Source organism: Hemicordylus capensis, chromosome 3 (assembly GCF_027244095.1).
Source record: "Hemicordylus capensis ecotype Gifberg chromosome 3, rHemCap1.1.pri, whole genome shotgun sequence".
In the NCBI taxonomy this organism is placed as follows: domain Eukaryota; kingdom Metazoa; phylum Chordata; class Lepidosauria; order Squamata; family Cordylidae; genus Hemicordylus; species Hemicordylus capensis.
Genome location: NC_069659.1, coordinates 52924025 through 52948691, shown reverse-complemented (window position 1 = coordinate 52948691; position 24667 = coordinate 52924025). Strand labels below are relative to the sequence as shown.

The window sequence follows — 24667 nt, the reverse complement described above, 5'->3', positions numbered from 1 at the left end:
ACTTTGGTTAGATTTTGCTCCTAAATCAGCAGCAAAATGGAAAGTTGCAAGTATATATATTTCTAAATTAAAATTGGCCTCTTGCAGAAATATCTTTCTCCTTACATCTATTCTTATTTTATTATATTTTATTTAAAACATTTATATCCTGCATCTCCAGTGTAATACTGGAGGGAGCGGCTCACCAAAAAATATCTCTTTTTGTGTCATTGCATTCCAGATTCTGTTTGTCTGATGCACAAAGTAAGCAACAGTTAGGTCTATATATTAACATTTTAAAAATGAAAAATACATTGCCTTCAAAACCAGAGCTCCAAGATCTTGAGACAGTTGGGAATTATTAGAAAAGGGTTAAGATGTAAAAGACTTTCCTCATTCTATCAAGGCTCTGTTCAGCTGGTTTTGAATAATGGGTCTCCTCTGGTAAGTACAAAAAGTAGCATTTGTCTTTTCAGTGCCGTTGAGGCCTTCCATTGAGATTTCCCATAATGTGTTATACAAAGTATATATTGGTATAGCATGTTGTGTTGCTAAAGAGTATCAGTGCCTCTTTGGGATGACCTGCCTAACTCTGGTTTCAGTCTGTGAGAACATTGCAGCATTATGTGTGGCAATACATTTTCATGTCGTGTTGTGTCCAAAGCATTTTAGATATTGGGCTTATTTATATTATTCCAGTTTTGATGTTATTTATTTTGGCTTATGTATGTTTTTAATACTTCTCACTTATATAGTGCATTCATTGTAAAGGCTTTTTGCTGTGCAATAAAGTGACCATGTTGTGCATTGATATACTAACCCTTTGAAGTTCAGAGTACTTCATGCACATTATCACAGTCATCCTATAAGGAAGGCTTGAATTAACACCTCCATATTGCAGACTGAGGGCTGAGAGTGAGTTCATGGCAGAAGTGATATTTGGCCCAAGGGCTTTTTGGCTAGCAGCTGATGATTAGCCAGTGTGGTACAAGATCTCTGTGTCTTTTAGTCATAGTCTGACACACATAGGCCATATGTAAATACGTATATATAGAAAGCATATTTCTAAATTACAACTAGAAAGATACTGACCTGTAATTCACCCTCAAGCACACTCAGAAGAAATAAGAGGTCATCCCGAGAGAGGTCTGCTCCCTCCTTAGAATAGTTTCTCTGTTTCTTGCCAAATTTGGGGGTTCGTGGGGTGCTGTCTGCTTCTTCTGTGTTGCCTCTTTCGGGTTGTGTCCTCTTCATTTTTACTCTCCCAGTGGAAGGGTTGTCTTCCATATGGCTGTCACTTAGCGTTGGTTGACAGTGTTTTGACTTGGAGGAATTGTCTCTGCCGTTATTTCTGGAAGGCATTTCCAAATACCTGGTGACGGAAGTAACAACAAAAAAACCCAGTTGTCAAGACAACACCAACAAAAGTCTGGAGGTTAACATATGGCAGAATTTGCCTTGGATCTGATGTCCCATGCTAAATTCTCTATGGCTGTTAACCAAGACACATTTTCAGCTGCACAGTTTCACCGTACAATCCATGAGTAGGCAAAGCAGAGGTGAAACTCTTGGTTTGCCCATGGCTGCTAGTGCATTCAGGCCTGTTAAATGAAGCTGCATTAAATAAAGGTGAAAATGCTTACTTTTGATCTAGAACTTGATCAAAGTTTCTAGCAATTTCTTGTATCTCTTGCTCAGTTGCTGTTTTATTGTGAGCTTCTTATCCTGTAAACATTGGGTTGTATTCTAGTGTAAAGCCCTCGGCTTGGGCGGGGCAAATCACTCTGGGTGGCAGGGCAGGTCTGGCCTCAGAGTCAAGCTGTCAGGGTAGTTTCCTTCTGCTGCCTTTTCCATTCACAGGCAGTCAGACAGTGTGTCCCAATGGCAGGCTTCTGGCTCCTCGGGCTCCTTTCGACCATGCAGTCCTCGCCTCTATGGACCCTTATCACAGGCCTGCCTGCGTATATATGCTGGCAAAATTCCACGGGTAGTCTTGCGATATCTTGTGATCCCGCTGGAACTCCTGCGAGACTGTGCAGTCTTACAATAGTTCGACACAGAATCTCGCAAGGTGGAAATGCCATCTCGTGAGATCTCGTCTTCTCCACATGACAAAAAGCTGTCCAGTCATGAGGGCTAGTCAGTATCTTCTCGGTCGGTGGGGGAGTCACCAGCTCCAGCCAGGGACTACAGGGGAAGCTCAATGGGGACAGTGGAAGATGCTGTTGCTCTCCCAGAGCCGAGTGGTCCCAGAGGATCTTCAGCGGGCCCCTGACATCTACCTTTGCACTTCATGAACAAAAGATCATTTTGTCCATGTAAGGAGCCTTGAGCTTATGAAAGGGGTCTTCTGTAAGTGCAAGTCACCTTCTATGAACAGAAGGCTCTTTTGTTCATAGAGCTCAAGATTAGGATACAACCCATTAGGCCCGGCACCTTTGCTACCATAGTTAAACATGCATTATATAAAGATTCTATATGTGGGATTGTGCCTTTGCAGTCCAATAAACATCCCGAGAGTGTGCCAGCATATCTACATACAGTATCAATTTCTTTTTGTTGGAAAATAGAATTGACAAAAGTCCTAGTCAAGCATTATAGAATTTATGGACACTGTGGATGGGTTGACATGACCTCCTGAAGGTCAGTAACCTGGTTTTCATGTCAGTAAAATGTTGGAACGCAAGAGTGAGAGCTCCCCACTGGTGTGATGTCTGAACCCACCCAAGTCTGCTTCCCATGCCACGTTACAGAGATCCTCCTGACTTAGTCTGTCCAGCTTCAACTGTCCATTTAAAGTTGGGCAGATAAAGCAGGGAGAAGCTTGGTAGTGTGCAGTTTGAGATATCATGCTTGCTAGGAGTGCATGCTCTTGCATCCTTATTTACAGTGGGTTATCGGAATCTGCCCTGTTACTGGGTATGGCATCCTTTAGAACAGGGATTCTCAACGTTTGGTCCCCAGATGTTATTGGACTTCAACTCCCATTATTCTCAGCCCCAGTGGCCTTTAGTTGGGGATTATGGGAGTTGAAGTCCAGTAACGTCTGGGGACCCAATGTTGAGAATCCCTGCTTTAGAGTGCACCGGTGAGCCCCACCCCCAACACCAATGCGATCGTTAGCCCCATCCCCCCTTCTGTAACCAGATACAACATTCATCTGAGGAGGCAAATGCTGTACTCTGGGAGAGATACTCCCTGTGATGGGGAACTCATGAGGAGACTTTACCAGGGTACAGCCTCCACACTTACTATAATGCCTGAATTCAGTAATTGATTGTCACTATTAGCAATAGCAATAGCAATAGCACTTACATTTATATACCGCTCTATAGCCGGAGCTCTCTAAGCGGTTTACAATGATTTAGCATATTGCCCCCAACATTCTGGGTACTCATTTTACCGACCTCGGAAGGATGGAAGGCTGAGTCAACCTTGAGCCCCTGGTCAGGATCGAACTTGTAACCTTCTGGTTACAGGGCGGCAGTTTTACCACTGCACCACCAGGGGCTCTATTACACACTTAGTTCTAAGACAGAGTTGTAACTGAGTTTAAAAACAAAAGCGTTCATTTGTGTTCAGAAAGCCATTGCTTCAACAACTTCACCAATTATAAAGTTTTATCCTTTTGTGTGAATAAAAGCAATTTCCTTAAATTTGCTGAAGTATGCCCAGGTGTTACTTTATATTTTGGAAGCAGTTACTTTACATTTTGGAAGTAGTGTTGTGGAGGAAAAGACCAAGGTGAGAGGAAAGCAACTTACTCAACGGAATGGGACCTAGGCCTGTGGGTCTTCCTGCAACTTCCTCACTGCCTTCCTCTAGAGATTTAGTTTGACCAGTTTGCAGAACGAAGATCTGCATTCTCTTGAATTTATCTCAACATATTCCCAGCAATATTGCCTTACGGAAGATTTTTAGAAGGCTAGGATGACAAGCATTTATACCATTTCTCATATTACTCTAACCATAAAACATGCAAGGAATGTAGATTTGGAAAAGTGTTTCCCTACATGTATATACTTTTAAAAACATCTGGATTAAGTAGTTAGGATGCAGCCTGAATTAAATACTGTGCTATTATGTTATCCCATCTCTGGCAGGTGGTTTGTAATACAGGGGTGCATAATATAACTGTCTGGCATGCCGGATGAGTAGCTATACACACAAGATATTATATTGCACAATGAGAGAAAGATATTCAGGTTTTTTTAAAACTCTGCTGTTAGCCGGTTTTGGTTTGGGGGACAATAACATCTTTTCCCTAGGTCAAGTAGTTGCTAAAAAAAATAGGTGAAGGTAAATGCAGATGCTGCTTCCCACACACAAGGAGTGTGATCCTGCACAAATGGATTTAGTCCAGGCATTGATAAATTGTTCTATGGCTCTAGGAGCCAGCCCAGAAATTTAGGAGCCAGACGGCCCTCTGCTCCATGCAGGTGGGGTGGAGCCTGACGCATCACTTGCCTCAAACACCCTCCACTCCTTGGGGAGGGGCAAACTCCCTACCTTGTTTGCCTCCACCTTCTTTGCTCACTGCTCCTCCTGATCATGTCCGTCTGTCTCAGACAAGCAATGCACAGATGCATTCAGAAGGAGGAGAGAGAAAGCAAGGCAGGAGCAGGTTGTTCCTGCCTCTTCCTGTTCACGATGGTCCATTGCCTGAGTAAGACAGATGCAACCAGGTGGAGGAGTGAGGAAGCAAGGCGGGCAAGTTGCTTCCTCCTTTGACCAGCATCCATCTGACTCAGGCAGGCAATGGACCAGTGCAACCAGGAGAAGGAAGGAGCAAGTTGCCCTCACCTGGTTGCATCCATCTTGCATTTGACTCGGGCACCAGTGAGGTGGCACCTGAGAATTGTCAAGCCTTGATTTAGTTTTTTCTCCCTCTGCCTTTCAATTTCTGCACTTGGTAGGGTTGCAATGAAGGCCTTAGAAAGGATATTTAGATTTCGTGACGTGTCTGTACCTACAGAGATTAGAATAGTTTGGACAATGGTTTTTCCCATGACAAAAGCAAAAGCTGGACTTTGAAGCAAGATAGAAAATGCATTGACACTTTTGAACTTTGGTGCTAGAGAAGACTTTTGAGAATAGCACGGACAGCCAGGAAAACACACAAATGGATCATAGAGAACAAATCAATCCAGAATTCTCACTCAAGGCACAAATTACCAGGCTCAAACTATCATACTTTGGACACATTATGTGAAATCCCAGCTCCCTTGAGAAGTCCATAATGCTGGGAAAAGTTGAAGGAAAGAGAAGAGGACGACCAGCAGCAAGGTGGATGTCCTTGATTACGACAGCAATGAAGGCACCACTGAGAGCCCTTAAAGGCCAAGTTGAAGACAGATCATCCTGGAGAGAATCTATCTATGTGGTTGCTAAGAGTCAACACCAACTTGACGGCACGTAATCAATCAATCCTCCAAATGGACAGCAGCCACTCAGCCACATCTGGGAATAAACATAATGTTTGATCCTCATAATATGCTTACTATTCAGACAAAGCTGCAGTAATGTCATTGTGGAGGATGAATGCTTGGCATGTTTTCTTTAATGCAATCGGCTAATGGATTGTCACTGTCCCTTATATTCTAGAATAGGCATCATTTCCACTTATTAACTCATTCTTTGTGCAGGAAGGGTAATCATATAGACATAGGCCATGGCGAGGATTCTGAGAGCAGCTTGGGGTGTGTGTGTGTGTGTGTGATTTTTCACAGAATTAATGAGACCTGCATACTCCCCCTCAAACTACTTAATGGGCTTAAATTACAAAAAAATAGCATGCAGTCTTTCTGTAAAGATGGGGGGGGGGACCCATACATACTCATTTCCCTCCTCTAAGAAGTCTCACTCCTGATCTCTAAGTGGCTTTTTGGTGAGTTTTAATAGCTGTTTAGGGTTTCTGTGGGGAGTTCCTCCTGAAAGCATTTCTCTTGAAAAATTCAGATGTGCATTTGCTCTCTCTCCATCTTGTGATAAGGCTTTGAAGTTTCTAACTTTCAGTTATTTCATAGCATCTTACAGGATATGCCTTATATCTTCAAAGCCAGGGCCAGTATGGATATTTACTGAGTGGAAAACATTTCCACATTTATCTAAACTGCAGCCAGCCTGCTAGAATATATCATTATCTTTGTATAAAATGAGGCAGTCTTATGTCCCTGTGGGATCCCTTTTAGAAAGGTAGATGGTCTCAACTATGACTTGAAGATGAGTCACAGTAATTGGTGCATGGCTGCTATAAGGAGTCTAGTATGTATGTATGTATTTATTTGATTTCTATACCACCCTTCCAAAAATGGCTAAGGGAGGTTTACACAGAGAAATAATAAATAAATAAGATGGGGATTATAGTAGTAGTTCTATGGAACAACTTGTGGTAGCAAGCATAAATTGTCCCCTTTACTAAGCAGGGTCCACCCTGGTTGCATTTGAATGGGAGACTACATGTGTGAGTGCTATGAGATATTGAACTTTAGGGGATGGGGCCACTCTAGGAAGAGCATCTGCATGCTTGCATGCAGCAGGTTCCAATTTCCCTCCCTGGCAGCATCTCTAAGATAAATGGACCAAAGGTCTGACTTGGTCTAAGGCAGCTTCCTATGATCCTGTGTTTCTGTGTACATTCCTCCACTATTTGCTTGCACTCAAAATATGAATTATAAGTTACCTCATAGGGTTGCACAGACGTTTTTGTTAACCCACACATTCATCACAATTAAATACTCTCAAACACAACACAGCCTCATTACTGAATCTTAAATATGTGCTAGGTAGCTTTTACTTTCTCAAAACGGTATATAGTTCATTCTGTTCTGTGAAGTAGTAAATTGTTCACATCTATTAATTTTAAATATAATAACTGTACCTGTTTAGTAGGAACAAAATACAGTGGGTTTGATCCTAAGCTTTGGCAGAGTGCTGCTTTGTTGTCAAAAGATCCTTTTGTGAATGAAAGGAGCTTCAAACAAAGAGTGCCTCTCTGGCAAAAGTTAGGCCCCACTTTTTCAATAATATACACTGGTTGAATGTTTCTGTGGCATTAATTATGGCTGTCTTAATGAATTTGTGCATATGCTGAAACTATATCTGTGTATTTGAAAGCAGAATAAAAAGAAATCCCTGAGGGTTTGTTGTAGGAAAGACGAAGGAGTCAGTCAGGTTTTACTGGTGATGCTGGAGGATTTAAGAAATATTGAATATGGTTTCTCACTCTTTATTGGGTCCTTCAGCACTTTCTTTCACAGGTCAGTAACTGATTTATGAATCCGCGAAATCACTCTGAGAAGGATATTTTGTGGTATAAAACCTTGATCAGTGACTCAACCATCCAGGAAATTAAGGCACAGAAAGAAATTAAGTATTTTCACCAGTGTATTTTAATATGAATTACATAAAGTATCCATAGACTGTATAGTATAAAATGCTATTTCTGATATTGGAAGCCTTGTCAGCCCTTTTAAAAAAGTACCTTGGTGGTCAACAGTGGATTTTTCACCAGATAAATTGGGTGGTGTCTGCCATAATTGGGGTGTGGACATGCTTCGAGATCTATCAAGGCTTAATTTGAAAGAACACTTAATATATATGGTCATCTGTTGGGGTATTCAGGATGTGGAAGTAGAGATGTGCTGTTATATGAAGGTTTTACCTGGTTTTTGGTTTACTTTTCCCTCTCATTGAATCTCCTTCCTTATTGGCATTATTAATGCTTTGAGGACATGAATGAAAGCTGTGGTGGACATGTTGAAACTCCTCCAAAGGGATGTTTTATATTACACTGAACTTGGATGACTAATGCATGAGGCAGCTGGTTTTGTGGCCTGGTTTGGTTTAAGAGAGGGTGTAAAGTGGTAAGAAACACTGGTGCTTCTATGAAGCAAATAATTGATTCTTTAGAACCTTGGCAATCTTTTTTTTTTTTTTAAAGCAGAGCTCTCTTTCTTGGGATCCCTTTGTAGTTTAATATTTTTTATTATTTGGGGTAAGTACACTTCAAAATACATTTCACATGTTTCTGATTTTACCTTTGCTGCTGGTTTAAGTAGTTTGTACTAGTTCTTGACAGAAAGTATTCATCACCTCCTTAACAATGCAGATCTAGATTGGATTCACAGAATGGTTTTTTCCAGGCGATGTTTTGTAATCCCCCCTTAGTGGAATGTTACTTGGTTCTGGTTGTGTGATATGCATCTGAATTGCAGCTCATTGTTAATGTGGAAATTGAGGTTGTTGTATCTCGGTTGGCCCATGATTGAAATGTCTGTTAAACCATTGCTTTCTTTGTTCATCTGCCCTGCTTCTCCTGTCTCGAACCCCATCCTTCTTACTGTCTGAGGGCTATCCTACACCCAGACTGGGACTGGCATTAGTACAGAGTCGTAAGTGCAACTACCATAGCACTGAGCTACAGCAGAGTGTGGTGGTGGCTGCACCATTCCTGTGACAAGGGAAGGTGTCATTTGGCTGCTTGAGTGTTTGTTTGTATGAGACTGAGACTCTTTCCAGACAAGTGAACATTGTTTGTCCAATATGAGACACTCTGATTTCACAATGTAGCATTTCTTCGCTCCTTAGATATTACTATATCCCTTTTTTTATCTGAGGAGGAAACTGCAGCCTCGCAAGTGCCATTTTAAAAAACATATGTTTGTAACTTCAGTACACACACACAGTGCATAAACATAAGTCTACAGCTACGCAAGACAAGAAGCAAAATATATATTTATATATATTTAAAATCTACAACAACTTTTTCATCTTGGGTGTGCTAAGGGTATATGTTCAGAAGCTTTGTCTAAAAGAGAAATATTGAATGAGCAGTACTGACTACAGTGATAGTGGCGATGCCCTCATTATAGTATCCCTTTTGCTTTGCCAGTTTTCAGGAGTAATTTGACAGACATATCTTGCCTTTAGCTGTCTTTTGTCTGGGAGTATTCTCTTCAACATAGCCATTCTTCACACATGAAAAGAAGCCACAACCCTTTGAATAGCATGAGAACAACTTCCTCAAAGGAAGATCAAACGTGCTTACTAATGTCTGATAAATCCGCATTCTTGTTCCTTTCATGAATCCATGTCTATGGAGAACCATCTACTGTTGCCCTCATCATTGCTCTTCTGTTTGAAACCCAATATTGGTACAGAATGTAGAGGGGGGAAACAGGAAATAGCCAAAATTACTCTTAATTTGGTAAAGATTTACAAACACAACTTTAAAAAAAATAATTAAAATTTTCATTAAATAATTAAATTTCTTCCATAGTGCTACGAACATTTGCAAGATGAATAAAAGGCCCAGGGTGGGGAGCAGAGAAATGATGATGCAGTGCTAGGTCGATATTGGTTGCATTTTAAAATGTATATCTTGGGGGCTGACTGTCATTCTGTTTATGTCCCACTTTATAAAGATATAAAAAAGAAGTTAGAAATCAACACTCTTCTGTCACTTATTTATTACTACTATGGAGCAGAGAAGCAGGAACAAAAAGGTAGATAGAAAGGTGGTCCCAACAAGCCATGATCTGAAGTCACATGGCTTTTAACAAGTCGCCTTGTTAAAACTAAGCAGGTTTGGGTCTGGAGGAGAGATTGCTTGGGAATCCTGTATGCTGTATTATCCTATATATCCTGTATGCTGCCTGAGTTTCATGGCTAGAAAGGTGGGGTGTAAAAGGAACGAATGAACAGACAGTCTGACCAAATCCAGGATTGCGTTTGCCTCTTCCAGGAAGAGCCAAATCCAATTTTAAAACTGGTTCTTATATTTATCCAGTTGCATGACTTGCAGAAGTTAAAGTATCTCGTGCTTTCAATTCTCTGCAAATAGAATATTGTTTGATGTGAGCCTAGTGGATTTCACTGCAGGTTGCATTGATCAACCATACACCGCATTATATCATGGGACCTGAAAGCGCTAGGGATTTGTTCTTCTGGAAGTCATGCAGTTAAAGTGACATATGAGCCATCTCTTTGATATAATTGCCTTCTTGGGTCTTCTACAGTGGCTAGTCCCAGTTATGGAGAGGCACATGTTGCACCCCATATTGTGCTTAGAAAGTAGCATATTTCCCTGTGATGATGTTTTTGAATAGCAGCCAAGTTTCATATGTAAACTTTACAAACACAGGCAATAGGATGATAAGAACTACCTACCTTATTTATTTAACCCTGTTAAATGAGCAAAGGGGCACCTTTTAAAAGCGATTTCCTTATGTTTAGCGGGGCAAGCAACTGTCCCCATCCAACTGCAGCACAATATCCCTCCACTGGCTTTGTTGCTGGTACCTACCTTATGTTTTATTTTTAGATTGGGAGTTATTTGGGGACAGGAAGCCATCTTATTTAGTTTTCTATGCAAACCACTTTAAGAACTTTGGAAACATATTCAGAATATAAGAATAAGAAAATAGATGAAAAGGTCCTTTAATACTCTAAATAACTATATGTCCCCTTCTATTAATGTGCATTCCTGCTTCTACTACAAGATGCTATCAGCTTTTAAAACTTTGAAACTAAAAAGAGTCCTGGGGTGGGGGTGATTTTGGGATCAGAGAAAAAGTGGTTGTAACATTCTCCCCATTGTACTCTTTCAACTGCAAAAGAGCAGCGTTTCAGGTGGTTTAAAGGAAATCTGGTCTTGTGGTAGCAAGCACGAATTGTCCCCTTTGCTAAGCAGGGTCTGCCCTGGTGTGTATTTGAAAGGGAGACTATATGTGAGCCCTGTAAGATGGATGGGCCTTCTCTGGGAAGAGCTGAAGTTTCCGAGTTCCCTCCCTGGCATCGCGAAGATAGGGCTGAGAGAGACTCCTGCTTGCAACCTTGGAGAAGCCGCTGCCAGTCTATGCAGACAGTACTGAGCTAGATGGACCAATAGTATAAGGCAGCTTCTTATGTTCTTAAAATATCCTTAAATATAGGGATAAAAATGGGATTGAAGGATGTGCATCATGAGGCATGTATCCTTGACCCTAATTTTCTTCCTCAAAACACTCTCATACAGCACTGAGATGAGGAAGGTAAAAATGCTTCCTTCCTTTGCACTTTGCTGTTCTTGTTCAGGATTAGATGGGCAACTTTCTGCTCCTAGTCCCAATTGTTATCATTATAGGGGAATTGTGCAACAGTGCTAGTCTGCTGAGGTGCAGGTTTCAGTGAGCAGGAAACTTCTCATCTAGCCCTGGAGCTCAACAGTCTCCTGTTATTGTGCTCTGTGTGTGGGGGGTGTTGGTGTTGGTGGTGTTCCAGTTGTTTATCCTCTTCTTTTCAAAACCTAGCAGTTGCTCATGAGCCCCCAACCTGTAAAGTTACCTGGTATAAAGTTTCACTCATTTGTGTGTGGAGGCCACAGATTAAAAGGGCAAATTAATGAAAAAGAGAATGGCAGAAAAGAGAACACCAGGACCTTACCAAAGGCAGCTTTTAAATTTTTTAGTAAAATCCCAGTATTCCATCTTTAATTTTGTCCCTATATTATTTGCACTTAAATAATGCTCAGTCTTCTAATTGAGAATTGCCTGAAGTGCAAGATTTTAAGGCTTCAGTTTAGATATAATTCAACTTTGAAAGCTTAACTAAATTCTAAATTATTACTATTGTATAGGGTCCCATAAAAATAGTTTGGGGTCTTAGTCAGAACCATAGTAATAAATGTGGTGTGTAGACTTTGAAAACTATTAGGAACAGAATCCTCGTGAAGTTATATGGGCCACCTGTACAAGACGTAACTCTGTTGAGAGTTAAGCCCCTCTACGGATTTGCAGAGCTCTTGTAAGAAATAGCCTTGTCAAAACCTGCAGCTGCCTTTCGAACCACTTACTTTTGGATCCTCTTTTCCCCCTAGCTAGTAGTTACAGCAATGCAAGTATTTTATTAATGGTATAATGAGTGGAAACCAATGTGATATGGAGCTACTTCAGACTTTATTTTAAAAAACAAAACACCAAGTCAGAGTACCTGGGGTGATTTTCATTTTTCTTTGTCGACAGACTGACCGAAGTCTCCTTTTCTTCAGTGAAGTCCCCAAAAACAGGGCCAAATGAAATGAGACAACAGAGATCTGTTGTCTCATCTCCTGCTAACTGAGTGAACAGTGAACCCCTGCTAACTGAGCAAAGAGGCACCTTTCAAAGTGGTGATTCTCTTATATTTAGTAGGGGGAGAGCAACTGCCCCTCTCCAACCCCAGTACAACATCCCTCTAGTGGCCATTGTTGGTTACCTTATGTTAGATTGAGAGCCTTTTGGGACAGGGAATCTCTTATGTATTATTGATTTATTTTTCTATGTAAACCACTTTGGGTTTACAGTATATAAGTAGTAGTAATTTGTGATTGGATCTCTTATTTATTTAAGTTTGCAAACAGTAACAGCAGTGCTGGAAGGAGGCATTTGAACTTAGTCCATAGCAAACTGTGTGTGTTGTGGTGGTGGTAACCCTTACCCCCATGCCATATCCCAGATGAATATGAATAAGATGAATATTTATATACCATTCCTAAAGTGGTTTACATAGAAAAATAAAATAGATGAAAATCACCCTCCAGGAATAAATTTTCTCTAAGAGAACAGATAGATTCTGGGAGAGTGATCTTAATCAATGAACAGTTTTAAACCCTACCTCTAGTGTTATGGTCCCCAGTCTCTTCCCACCCATCCCTGGATCCCCCTCACCTGTGTGCAATATCGGTTGCATCTGAGCTCCATGTGACCTCCTTCCTTCAGTCCTGGAAGCACACACTCCTCCTCCCATCCTCACATGACTGCCTACTTCCTTTCTCTATTAGGATAGGTTGAGATTGGTTATAATGTCCAAACCCACCAATCTAGACATATTCTAGCCTACTTACTTAAGAAAACCCAAGTCCTGAAATTCACTTGAACTTGAGGATTCTATTAATCCTGCTGGAATTCTTACACGAGTAATATTTGATTATGCTTTTGGGGTTTGAATTTGGGACTTCTTCATTCTTAATAGGACCTGGGACCTGGAGGTTATATGCTCTATTTCTGCTCCCTTCTTTTCTGTTTTGAACTTGTCCTGCAAATTAGGATTAAAAACTAGGATTTAATCCTTATTTTGAAGGTTAAGTACAAGCCAGAGTTGCTGTTGTGGACAAAATGGCAAACTATGGTTTGCTTCAAACCAAGGAAGGAGGAAGAAATTTGTTTTGTGCAAGGGGTGGGTGGGTGAAGGCACAAGCTCAAAGGTGTAGCCAGACTTGTATATGTAATACCAATTGTTTGTTGTTGCATCTGAACCACCTCTTTACTGCTGTCTAAACCAAAGCAGTTTGCTCTCTGCCATATATTAGGCTAATTAATCAGCTTCCATGCCCTGTGTAAATAATTTTAAATATATTTGCAGTAATTGCCTATCCTCCGAATGTGGATACTTGAAATCGCAAGTGTTGAACCCACGGATAATGAGGTTGCCTGTACTTTGATGCATTTAAGAATTCAGATACCTGATATTTAGGTTTAAGTTCTAATTATGTGCACTTAGATTTTATATAATTGCTAGTGGCTGGATTCAGACTGAATCATGGTTTGTGCTAATCCACATTTAAGGATACACTCTGTGGTTTTAACTTGCAGATGTACAACAGACAAACCATGATTTAGAAGTGTTTGCTTTTGTAATCAAAAGCAAAATTCATTCCTGTCTTCATGGTGTATCAGTCCTGTGAGGTAGTGCAATTAATAATCCTAACTATGGTTATGACTGGTCTTTGAATAGGAAGCCTAGTGTACCACAGTGACAGCTGATGGAGTCCCAGAACCGTGTGCAAGCCCAACTTCTGGTGTTGGGAAGGATATGTGTCTGTTGGGTGTGTTGTGGAAACCTACCAATTTTGGCATATTCTGCCTGAGTGTGGTACAGAACCCAACATCTGTATCTTAGATTTGAAGTGAGGTGCAAATAGGTCCCCTACCACAAGTAGGGTAGAAGACCACAAATTGTGATTTTCAAACAAACTGTGGCTTGTGGGCAGGATCAGATTCTTCTAATATGAAATGGTGCTTTATCTAAATAAATTGGGTTTTGTGTCTTGTCTGAACTTGGTCCCTGAGTCATATGTTCAGTTTGACTGTAATAATCCTTATGTCGGGTTTGTGAGAAACATTTTATGGTATTGTAATGTGCTCTAATAATATAAACACATGTGCAAGGAAGTAACAAAATATAGTAAAACACGGTCCTCATTAAAACTGACCATGCAACATGGTAGATGTAGCTAAAACATGAAAACATTTACCTTTTGTTGATTCAGTGTGGCCATACTAAAGAAATTCAATGTGGCCATACTAAAAGTTATGCAGACTTATTATTACAGATTTAATTAGCTTTCAGAAGTTCTCATTTGGAACTTGGAGAATACTTAATATAGATAAATTAACAGTTTTTAATGAAATGATACCTCTAAAAATAAATAATATATTGTACACTATTAAAACCCTCTTTGTTCCTAACTCTTAATTATTGTAATACAGTGTTACCATGCTAATTTGTATAGTTCTGATTCTTTATATGACAAGTTACAGCTGCTACAGCTCATTATTTCCATTACAAATAGTGATTCATATTTCCATATGTAAGCAGGAGATCTCATGGCGGGTATGAAATTAAGCGATGTCACTGCTGTATAGAAGGAAATGCTTAAGCTACATATGGATACAAGACATTACGTTTAAGTACATGTGTTTTCAATAGAATGTGGTGACTTAAGGTCCCCTGCCTGTTACCAAAGCATTTTGTGCAAATTTTCTTTTGACAAACGTGATTGGGCAGTGATCGTCCTGAAGAGTATTTCTCTCTCTTCAAGAGGTCAGGTAATCCACTGAGCAAGCCATATTTCCACTTTGGCTTTACAGATAGGCCTGCACCCTTTACTGGAGAGTGAATGATCCATTGGAAGAGAAAGCAGTTAATTTTATTTAAATGTCATATTTAGGCTCTGTAAAGTCTGCCAAACAGAGTGTTTTTACATTTTATTACTACAGTCAAGGGCTTCCTAATAGAAGCACATCCTACTTTGATGTTTTAAATATAACTGAAGCATTTTACATCTGTGAAGTGACAACTGAATGTGCCGTGCACAGCTTGTAACATCAAAGTATATGTAGGAGATACTAGATAATTGTCCTATTTGCTAAGAAGTGACCCTAATGTGGTCTTAATTAATGTTCGGGTTGGCAGGAGGATATATTTTGTCTGGAGAGACAGTTTTAAAGTTTCTTAAAAAATGAGGAACGATTTGATATTAAACAGATGTTTAAAATACTAAAAAGTTTATCTTGATACTTTGGAGACAGATTTTAAACTTTGATGTATTTCGGGAAGTATTTTTGAGGTTTTATCTCCCTTTTGTTAATTGCTATTAAGCACTGAAGGAGGTCTGATGGAATAAGGGGTGGAAATGTCTGATATTTCACAACTCTGTGAGGTAGGTTTGGCTGAGAGAGAGTGAGATGCCAGTTACCACCCAGTGAGTTTAACTGAGATGTGAACTTGGATTTCCCACATCTCATCCTAGTCTTTAGTCGCTGCATTACACTGGCTCTCATTTTATCAGCTATTGTTAAAATGAACTACTGTTGCGGCTAGTGTGGCCAGATGGTGTCCCAGGTGGCCGATCACAGAAACTCCTGCCATCACACTTGTAGAGTTTGCCTCCTTGGACAAATACCATGAGTGAGAAGAGTGTGGAGAGGGTGAGGTTTCCTGTTGTGTCAATGCTATGGGGTGGGTTTTGGGGCACGCTCTGGAACACTGTACATGAGTATAATGTTTCTCGCCACCCCCTCCCCACCCCCACATCTTTAAAAGGTTGTGGAATGTGCTCCTTGTGGATATAAGAGGATTCTCTTCCATGGAGGCCTCTACGAGAGCCTTAAAGACCCATATTTTTAGTCTGGCTTTTAATGATACCTAGTTTTAATTTAAATTGTAATCTGCTTTTAAATGGTTTTTGATTTTAATTGTTATGTGTTTTTTATTTTAATGTAAATCACCCTGGGACACTTTAGGAATGGCGGTGTATCCATTGAATAATTCTCCAGCTGCAGCAGGACATGTGGCAACCAGCCATGGCTCTTCTTTTTATTGTCTTTACAGCCCTGTCATCTGTCCAGAGCTGCATGCAGGCATAGCTGAGTGTTAGAGTGCATGTCTTTCATGCAAAATGGCCCAAGTTCAATCCCTGGCATCTCCAATTAAAACATCTATTGTTGTTATATACCACTTTTCAGTACAAAGTTCTCAAAGTGGTTTATATAGATAAACTGGTTGCCTGTCTCCAAAGACTCACAGTCTAAAAAGAAACACCAGGTAGACACCAGCAACAGCCACTGGAGGGATGCTGTTCTTGGGTTTAATAGGGCCACTTTGAAAGGAGCCTCTTGACCTAGTTAGCTGGGGTCTGAGATAACCATGTTGGGAATGATCTGTGCCTGAGGCTTCAGAGAGCCATATCAAGTTGACTAAACTGGGCTAGATGGCCAAGCTAAATGGTTTAACTTGATACAAGGTAGTTTGATAATATTTATATGCACATCTCATTCCCTTTTCATTTTCCTGGAAAGCAGGAAAGCTGTCTACTACAGGTGAGATGAGAGAGTGTACTACAGGTGAGCTGTAGTAAAGCTGTGTACTACAGGTGAGGTGAGAGAGTGGCTAGCCAGCATGGGCACAGATAGGATTGGCAGGAGTCAGCATGTCTGCCTTGTCTCTCCCACTTTAGGAGGAGATTGAGGCCTTGTCTATAACTGTAGCAGAACAAGGTGGCAAAAATCCTGACTGGTTGCAGAGGGGACTGTATCATTTGAAACTAGGGGTAAAAAGCACCTCTTTGACTTCTCCATCATGCAAGAAGACCTTGTACATCTGAGAGGGAGGTTCTAACATAGTTCATTGCATGATATGCTACATTTTTATTTTTTTTAATTGCAGGGTCTTTTTACATGTTGGGGAGCATTCCTCCCCCACCTGCAGTCTGAAGTGGTACAGTCCAGTCCAGTTCACCTCATTCCCACTTCAATCTTTTGCATGTGTAGACCAGGCAAAGTTGGGCTGTGAGGTGAGAACTCTAATGCACCTTGCTCTTCTATCCATCCTTTTACTCTCTGGAGCAAAACTAAAGTCCTACTTGTAACATCAGGCAAAAGGGGAGGGTGGGTGAAAAGGCCTATGGAAGAGAAGGGCAGAAGGTGCAGCAGCTACATCTGGTATTAGAGTTTTGGAGGATTTAAAGGTACAGGCCCTCTCTCCAGGCAATAATGCTGAAACACTTTTTACACAAATACTTTCAGAAGGCAATCTTTTTCTTCATTCAGAAAAGTTGGGATTTCCCCCCCTACTTCAAGATACATTTATACTAGAAACAAATATTGTGGTCTGATACCCATTTTTTTACAAAAATCTGTTGATAGTTTTATGTCATGGGCATTATCAAGCAAGGTGTATGCTGTACGTCATGTTTATCAAAGGGGCAATATGGGAATTGCTTTCCGGTTACTTGTCTTTCAACACCACCTGTGGCACAATAGACTTTTTCTGAAGGCTGCTAGTGAACAGAGATTAAGCCGAGGCACAACATCACTTGATTTGACAAGGTAGAAAGGGCTTAACAAAAGTAAATTCCTGTTGCCTGAAATAATCTTAGCTTCTGTAGCTTAACCAGGTAGGACTTGATTCCAGATGTCATAAATCTGCATGCATTTAAGCATGTTAGCTAACTTTCTGAAGTTGGAACAGAGCTGCTTTGAGCTGGAGGCTGTTAGAGCATCAACCCTTGTTCCTCAAAATAACAACAGAATATTTGCTTAGAAATTTGAAATGGAGGAACGGCCCTGTACTTCATATTGCTTAGCCCGTTCTTGTTGCTGCCCCTTCTGCTTTTTAGCACTTTAATTTGTTACCTCTACATTTTTGAAGTTCATGCTTATTGTTTTGAGTAACTGTCTAGCAATACATACTTTTATTGGAAGCCCCTTCCATTGACTGCTGATTGATGCCCTTGCTCCTAGACAGGCCAAGATCAGACTGAGACTTGCTTAGTTTTTGTCAATATAATAACATCAGTGTTCCCCTCAGACCACACAAATACAAGAAAAGGCCTTAAAAACAACAACAAAAAACCCCACTGCTTATGTGTTGGATCTCTTGTTTCCTCTCTCACTCTGGGCACAGCTGAATCCTTTTCCTGATAGCACAATTCGTTATTCAGCCCAGTACTGCTTATCTGATACAGTTTACTAATTATTAATTTATGCCAATTATCATTCCTAACTTAATTAATTTGCACATTATCGCCCATTGCATTTTAACTCCAGGACTTACAGTTCTGTTGTTCTTTTTCAGAAGTGTGAAAAATTAGATTGTGATAAAAATGCAATAATAAAAAGGATTTACAATATTTGAAATTGAAGATATGGTTCAAAAGGGGCACTTCATTGGGCCTCCTGTGAGACCTTCTCCACACACACGTATTGCCACTTGCAGCAATATTCTTCCTTTAGCAGTTTCTAGTGCTGCTATTATCCAGTGTGATTGAGGCAGAAAATGCCCCGCTTAAGAAGCATAAAGGTAAAAGGTCAAGTCTGCCAACATGTCAATTTCGACTCCTGCCGCCTACAGAGCCCTGTGGTTTTCTTTGGTAGAATACAGGAGGGGTTTACCTTTGTCTTCTCCCACGCAGTATAAGATGATGCCTTTCAGCATCTTCCTATATCGCTGCTGCCTGATATAGTACCAGCAGGGATTTGAACTGGCAATCTTCTGCTTGTTAGTCAAGCATTTCCCCACTGCACCGCTTAAGGTGTTAAGAGGCATAGCTGGTTCCATTTACTGAAGGGCAGTAAATGGCTGAGCAAATGCTAGAAGCTTCTGTTGTCAATGTCATCTGTACATTGTGGTCAGTACCAGGAAACAAGCTGAATGGGGGGGGGGTCTTTGTTACAAAAGGGGCAGCACTGCTGTAACATTTGTTAGTGACATTTGTCTGAAAAAGGAAGTGCCATATCCATGTTGATGGGCGGTTCCATGATTGCAAGGCTGGATCACCCTAGCCTTACAATCACAGAAATGCCCACCACTGATACAGCACTTCTCTGTTCAGACAAACACCACCCTAAGTGTGAGCTGCACAGTGTGATGGTAATTGATGGATCGGGAGCAGTACTTCTGACCCTTTTGTGTTGCAGCACACAGTTACAGCAGCCCTTTTAGCAAACGTGTGAATAAGGCTCTTGAGTAAAGTCACATAGGCAAACATTGAGATAAGACGACTTTTAAGAATGCAGTTCCTTAATCCATGTGTTTAAAGCCAAATTAAAAAAACCTCAGACTAAATCCTTTGATGATGATTCTTGTTAGTACTTATAGTCAGCAGTTGCCATATGCACAGAATGTCCTGTTTGCATTCCTCGTGGATGTTACTCTGTCAAAAGTAACAAAGAGTTAATGGTGTTTAAAGAAATGCTTAACAGCTGGTGTAAACTATCTCTACAAGTCTGGATGACCTCATTTATGTCATATAATCCTAATACTTTCCAAAAGAGGTTACAAAAAAGGAAAGAGGCTAGTAATGTATATGTTGCATGCAAAGACGTCAGAAATATGCCTTCCCAAAGGGCCACTTATTACAAGATTGAAGTTAATTGAACTTCAGTTACAATTAAATTGCAACAAAAATGTATTTCCAACAGCAGCATTTCTGTCCAAAAGACTGGTCCTCATTATTTTAGTATACAGATGGCAAATGCCGTGTCATTCTGATATATGCGATATACTGAAATATCAACCATTCACGTATAACTTGATTAGATTGCTGTCTCCAGCAAAATTAGTTTCCACACTAGTAAAATAACATAAAATGTGTTTATATAGAACAGTCTTTTCTGTTATGTAGGGTTGTTAAGCTTGTAAAAGTAAGATATAATGTGCCTCTTTTTTCCTGTTGGTCTTCATTTTAGCATGTTTATTGGGGAGTTATTAACTTCATGTATATGGAAATCCATACTGGTAAATATTAGTTACATTACTTCCAGTGACTGTTACATTACTTCCAGTACTTCCAGTGACTGTTGCTGGTGTGTGTCTTATGTTTCTTTTTAGAATGTGAGCCCTTTGGGGGACAGGGAGCCATCTTATTTGTTTGTTATTTCTCTTTGTAAACCACCCTGAGCCATTTTTGGAGGGGCGGTATAGAAATCGAATTAATTATTATTATTATTACTAATAATATTTAATTAGCAAGCTATGGGAAACCTTTAGAAAGGGTTCAGTCACTTCCACCCTTGCAAAGTGATAATCTCTGTGGTCATTCTGTGTTTCTTGCAGATTATTAGTGCTGCCAGAGATCTCTCTCATAAATAGTTGGTTCAACATACCTGTTCCATCAAACATAATGGGTATCCCTTTCTCCTACACATTTGTGGTGCATACTGTATTTCACTTACTCAGACACCATAGATCCAATATGTCAATCAGCTATGAAATTTTGATCTGGTAACTTTCACTGTATCATGGTATTTGTGTGTTATAATTATTGTTGTCCATCCCCCCACCCCCGATTGTATCATTAATTCCAGACTTTATTGCATGCAGTCAGTGCTCACCATTAAATCAGGAGGAGAGACAGCACTGCTCTACCTCCAGCTGAACATCTTACATCAGTGGTATCGGTTTGGGACCAATTCTCTCAAATGCATGCAAAAATGTGTAGCTGCAGTGCATAATCAATGTGACATATTTGGATGATATTCCAGAGAACTGTTAGATTGGTCTTTGGGCAAGCTGTGTGAATGACATCCTCTAACTTGATGTATTAAAGTGCATGTATCTATTGGAAATAATCTCCAAAGGTTTTCTGTAGACATTAAGTATTGTGGAATTGAAACCTCATATTTAGTAAAAAGGAGAGACATATTTTGGAAGGTAGGAGGGTAAGAAGTTCTGAATTAGTCTTTATAAACATTCTTTTCATATTCTGGCAATGTTTTAGTGCAGGATCTAATTTTCTTTGGATCTAGGAGCCACCCCCAAACTCTGGGAGCCAGACACTGGACACATGACAGATTACCAGACTTAGTGGTGGACATTGTGGAGCAGGAGGGTAAATGGGCTTCTTTTAATCCCTTTTACAAGAAACATGCTTAGAACAGTCTGCCTAGGGCAAATACAGATTTTATTAAATAACTCTACCTCTGAATATCCTAGTCTAAGTGTGCCACTGTTAAATTACTAGGTGCCATAGCTCCATGGTGCCTGGGTTTTGTCAAGTTCTGCTTTAGCTCTTTGGTTGTATAGGTTCTTATTTACAAGAGATAAAATCATTCAAGGAGTTCTGTTCTGGTGATTGCAGTCCACCACTGCTTGCATAGAGTTAAGGATATGTAATTACGTAGAAAAATCACACAACCTCATGTATGAAGAAGTATTTTTAGATTATAGTGAGATAAATTTTGTTTTACATTATTTTTAATCAACTTGATTTTTAATGCAACAAAGACTATCCCATTCAGTTGCATACCTTTTAGAAGTTTGCAGAATCCTCTTCTAGATGATGTATCTGCAATTAAAAGTACAACTCTGTAAGGCAATTTTAGAGCAAGCATCTCTGACAAACACCTGATACAAAGAAACCTGAAAACCCATGCTCCTCTTAATCTTGCATGAAGTCTCTAATTCTGACACTTGTATAGTGTGTTATTTGGGCAACATGCAGACTAAATTACTCATGACTAAGTCCCATTGAAATTCATGAGACTTAAGTTAGTCAAGACTAACTTGTCTTGTTGATGGTGCTTAATCATGAATAACTGTTCTGGGTGTTATATTGTGTAGTAGCATGTTCTAAACCAATTTAAAAGCCAAGGAGGGTGCTTGTTGTTTGGGTTAAAGATGATACTAAAAAGATGTGATTATCCAAAAATACATTTTCCACAGTTCAAAATAAACCTTGGCAGCTACATGAGGTAAATTGGCAAACTGTGTGTTATGCAGCCTTACTGTTCATGCTCATGTGTGCATGCCAGGGTTCACTCTAGAGCAGGGGTGCACAACAGCTTTTGTTGGACTATGGCTCCCATCATCCCCATCCAATAGTGGCCAATAATCAGGGATGATGGGAGTTGTAGTCCAACAACAGCTGGGGGGCTGAAATGGTTAGGGATGTGCACGAAACATGATTTGGACACCGAACCACAGCACATCCCTTTAACATGGAGGAGAGCAGGTCCCTACGAGAGCAGGTCCTCCGCTCGCTGCCACTTTCTTAATCACAGCACCCCAGCTATAATCACACACTGGCGGTGCTCTCCCCAACTGCCCCTGTGTGATGCAGGCATGCACATGGCCTCCACACGTGCGTAGTGTGTGTGTGTGTGTGTGTGTGTGTGTGTGTGTGAGAGAGAGAGAGAGTGTGTGTAAGAGTGCTTAGGGTTTCACCAGACTAGGCCACAAGGGTCCCCCACTCCGCTTGATCCTCCTGATTGGCTCCTCCTTACCCTAACTCATTCAGGCTCTCCCCTGTCATCTCCTGATTAGCTGCTCCTCCTTGCCTTTCCTGAGCACATTTGGATCCCCCCCCTCCGCCCCCAGCCTCCAGCTAGTTCTCCTGGCTGGCTTTGCCCTCTCCCTTTACCCAGGCTCTTTTAGGCTTCTCTTCATCTTATCCTCAGTCTACCTGCCAGTTCTCTGGATCAGCCCCTCCTTCTTTCTTTATCTGAACTCATTCGGGCTTCTCTCCTGCCCACCCGTGGTCTTCTACCGGGTCTCTGATCAGCTCTGCCTTCCTTCTCTCCCCAAACTCTCCTGGCTCTCTCACCTTGCCACTCTTGATCTCCGGCTGGTTCTCCTAACCAGCTCTGTCTCCCTTTCCTATCCAAGCCCTCTCGTACTCTTTTCCTCTTTCCTTCAGTCTCTCTGCCGATTGTTTGACTGACCTTTCTCTCTTTCCTTTCCTGATTCTCCCTGGGTCCATTAACTGGAATCTTCCACTCTACAGAGCACCCAATACTGCTTCCCTTCCCCATCTCCCTCAGTAATAAACATGTATCAGTTATAGCAGAGGCAAAGCAATAAGCCCAGGTATGTATACATCTGTTGTGTCTGTGTCATGTGGGAATCCGCTCATTAGTCAACCCTCTTGCTTTGTACTCAACAAAATATACTTTTATTTGGACTTTTAAAACCTGTAGTTGTGACTTTCTTTGCAAACTGCCTGTTTTAAAACTGCACTTACAAGCCTTGAAGGGGATAGAAGGTTCCTCTTGTAATAAACCTCTTGTTAAGTTCAACAAGGCTGCTTTCATAGTGGTGTCACGACATACCTATTGTCCCCCAAACATTTATTTTAAAAGTGTGTATGCTGCCTTTCTGCCCAAAAATGTATCCAAGGAGGCTGACAACAAAAACATAAACTATTCAAAATAACAATTACGATAAATCTAAACATGAATTACTGAAAACAAACATGGAGCCTGTCAGTGACTGTGGTTTGTGGATTGCACCTGCTGTCATTGTAGCAGACCAAGTATTAAGAACTAGTTGGGAGTCTTTAGGAACATGGAAACATAGGAAAATGCCTTACACGGAATCAGACCATTAGTCCATCTAGTTGAATGTTGTCTATGCTAACTGGTAGCAGCTCTCCAAGGTTTCTGGCAGGAGTTTTCCAAGGAGATTCCAGGGATTGAATCTGAGACCTTCTGCATGCAGATCAGATGCTCTACCACTTAGCTGTGGCCCCATTCCCCTAAAAATGCAGTGATTTTAATATATTTATTTATTTATTTATTTATTTATTTATTTAACATATTTTTATCCCGCCCAAAACTTACGTCTCTGGGCGGTTTACAAGAAGATTAAAAAGTAAAACATTAAAAACAAAAACAAAAATTTAAAAGCAAGAAATTTAGAACACAATTTAAAATTTTAAAACAATATTCTAAAAACAACATTAAAACAACCAAAACATAATTTGAACATAATAATTTGTATTTTATGACAGAAAAATGCAATCAGCTCTGTATTAATCAGTACTGGCTCTAACAACAACAACAACAAAAACCCTTCTAAAATAGAAAACATCCAGAAATGTTACACTGATTTGTTTTAAGACAACCCTTTTTTTTAACCAGCCTAAATCTGCAAGTTGCTGTGCCAGTGTAATTCTTTGTTCTTTTGCACCTGTGTGATAAACTGGTTTTGCTTGACAAGTTAGAGGCTGAGGAAGGGAAAATCTGTAACTTACAGAAGGTGCTTTGATTTGTGGCAGTGATACAGATGAGAGAATAAAGCAGAATTATATGCCAGGTGCTGTGACATACACCATGACTTACCCACAATGTAAGAAAAAGATGATAAAATCAAACTAGTATGGGAAAGGAAAGCTGAATGTTCCTCTTTGCCAGAATTAACTTTTCTTATCTCTCAGGCATCCACTAATTTATTTAATACACATGGAAAGCTTTTTTAAAGCTAAATGACATTCTGCATTTTACCCCCTCCATCTGGAAGCTAGTACCCAGAGTGAAAACCGCATCATATATTTTTAGGATTAAACCATCTATTACTGATAGATAATGACAGAGGAGAAGGAGAAGGCACCAGTTAGTCTGCATTAGCTCATGTACTCTGGATAACTCTTTAGTGAACTCTTAGGAGCTCT

General features: G+C 40.3%; 2 protein-coding genes across 7 annotated transcripts in view; one reads left to right on the top strand and one right to left on the bottom strand.

Moving 5' to 3' along the window:
- The window catches only part of CMSS1 (cms1 ribosomal small subunit homolog), a 308145-nt gene that overhangs the window by 101540 nt on the left and 181938 nt on the right, over window positions 1–24667 (top strand). The gene's annotated exons all lie outside the window — the stretch shown is intronic.
- The window catches only part of FILIP1L (filamin A interacting protein 1 like), a 260129-nt gene that overhangs the window by 97312 nt on the left and 138150 nt on the right, over window positions 1–24667 (bottom strand). The window contains exons 2-4 of one of the 2 annotated variants that reach the window (XM_053308843.1): window positions 23588–23752; window positions 21527–21565; window positions 1072–1351 (exon numbers count right to left, since the gene is read on the bottom strand). In XM_053308843.1, the coding sequence (XP_053164818.1) occupies window positions 1072–1341 (270 nt within the window). In that variant the 5' untranslated portion in view covers window positions 1342–1351; window positions 21527–21565; window positions 23588–23752. The remainder of the gene's footprint in view (window positions 1–1071; window positions 1352–21526; window positions 21566–23587; window positions 23753–24667) is intronic. The other variant, XM_053308842.1, reaches the window with a different exon arrangement.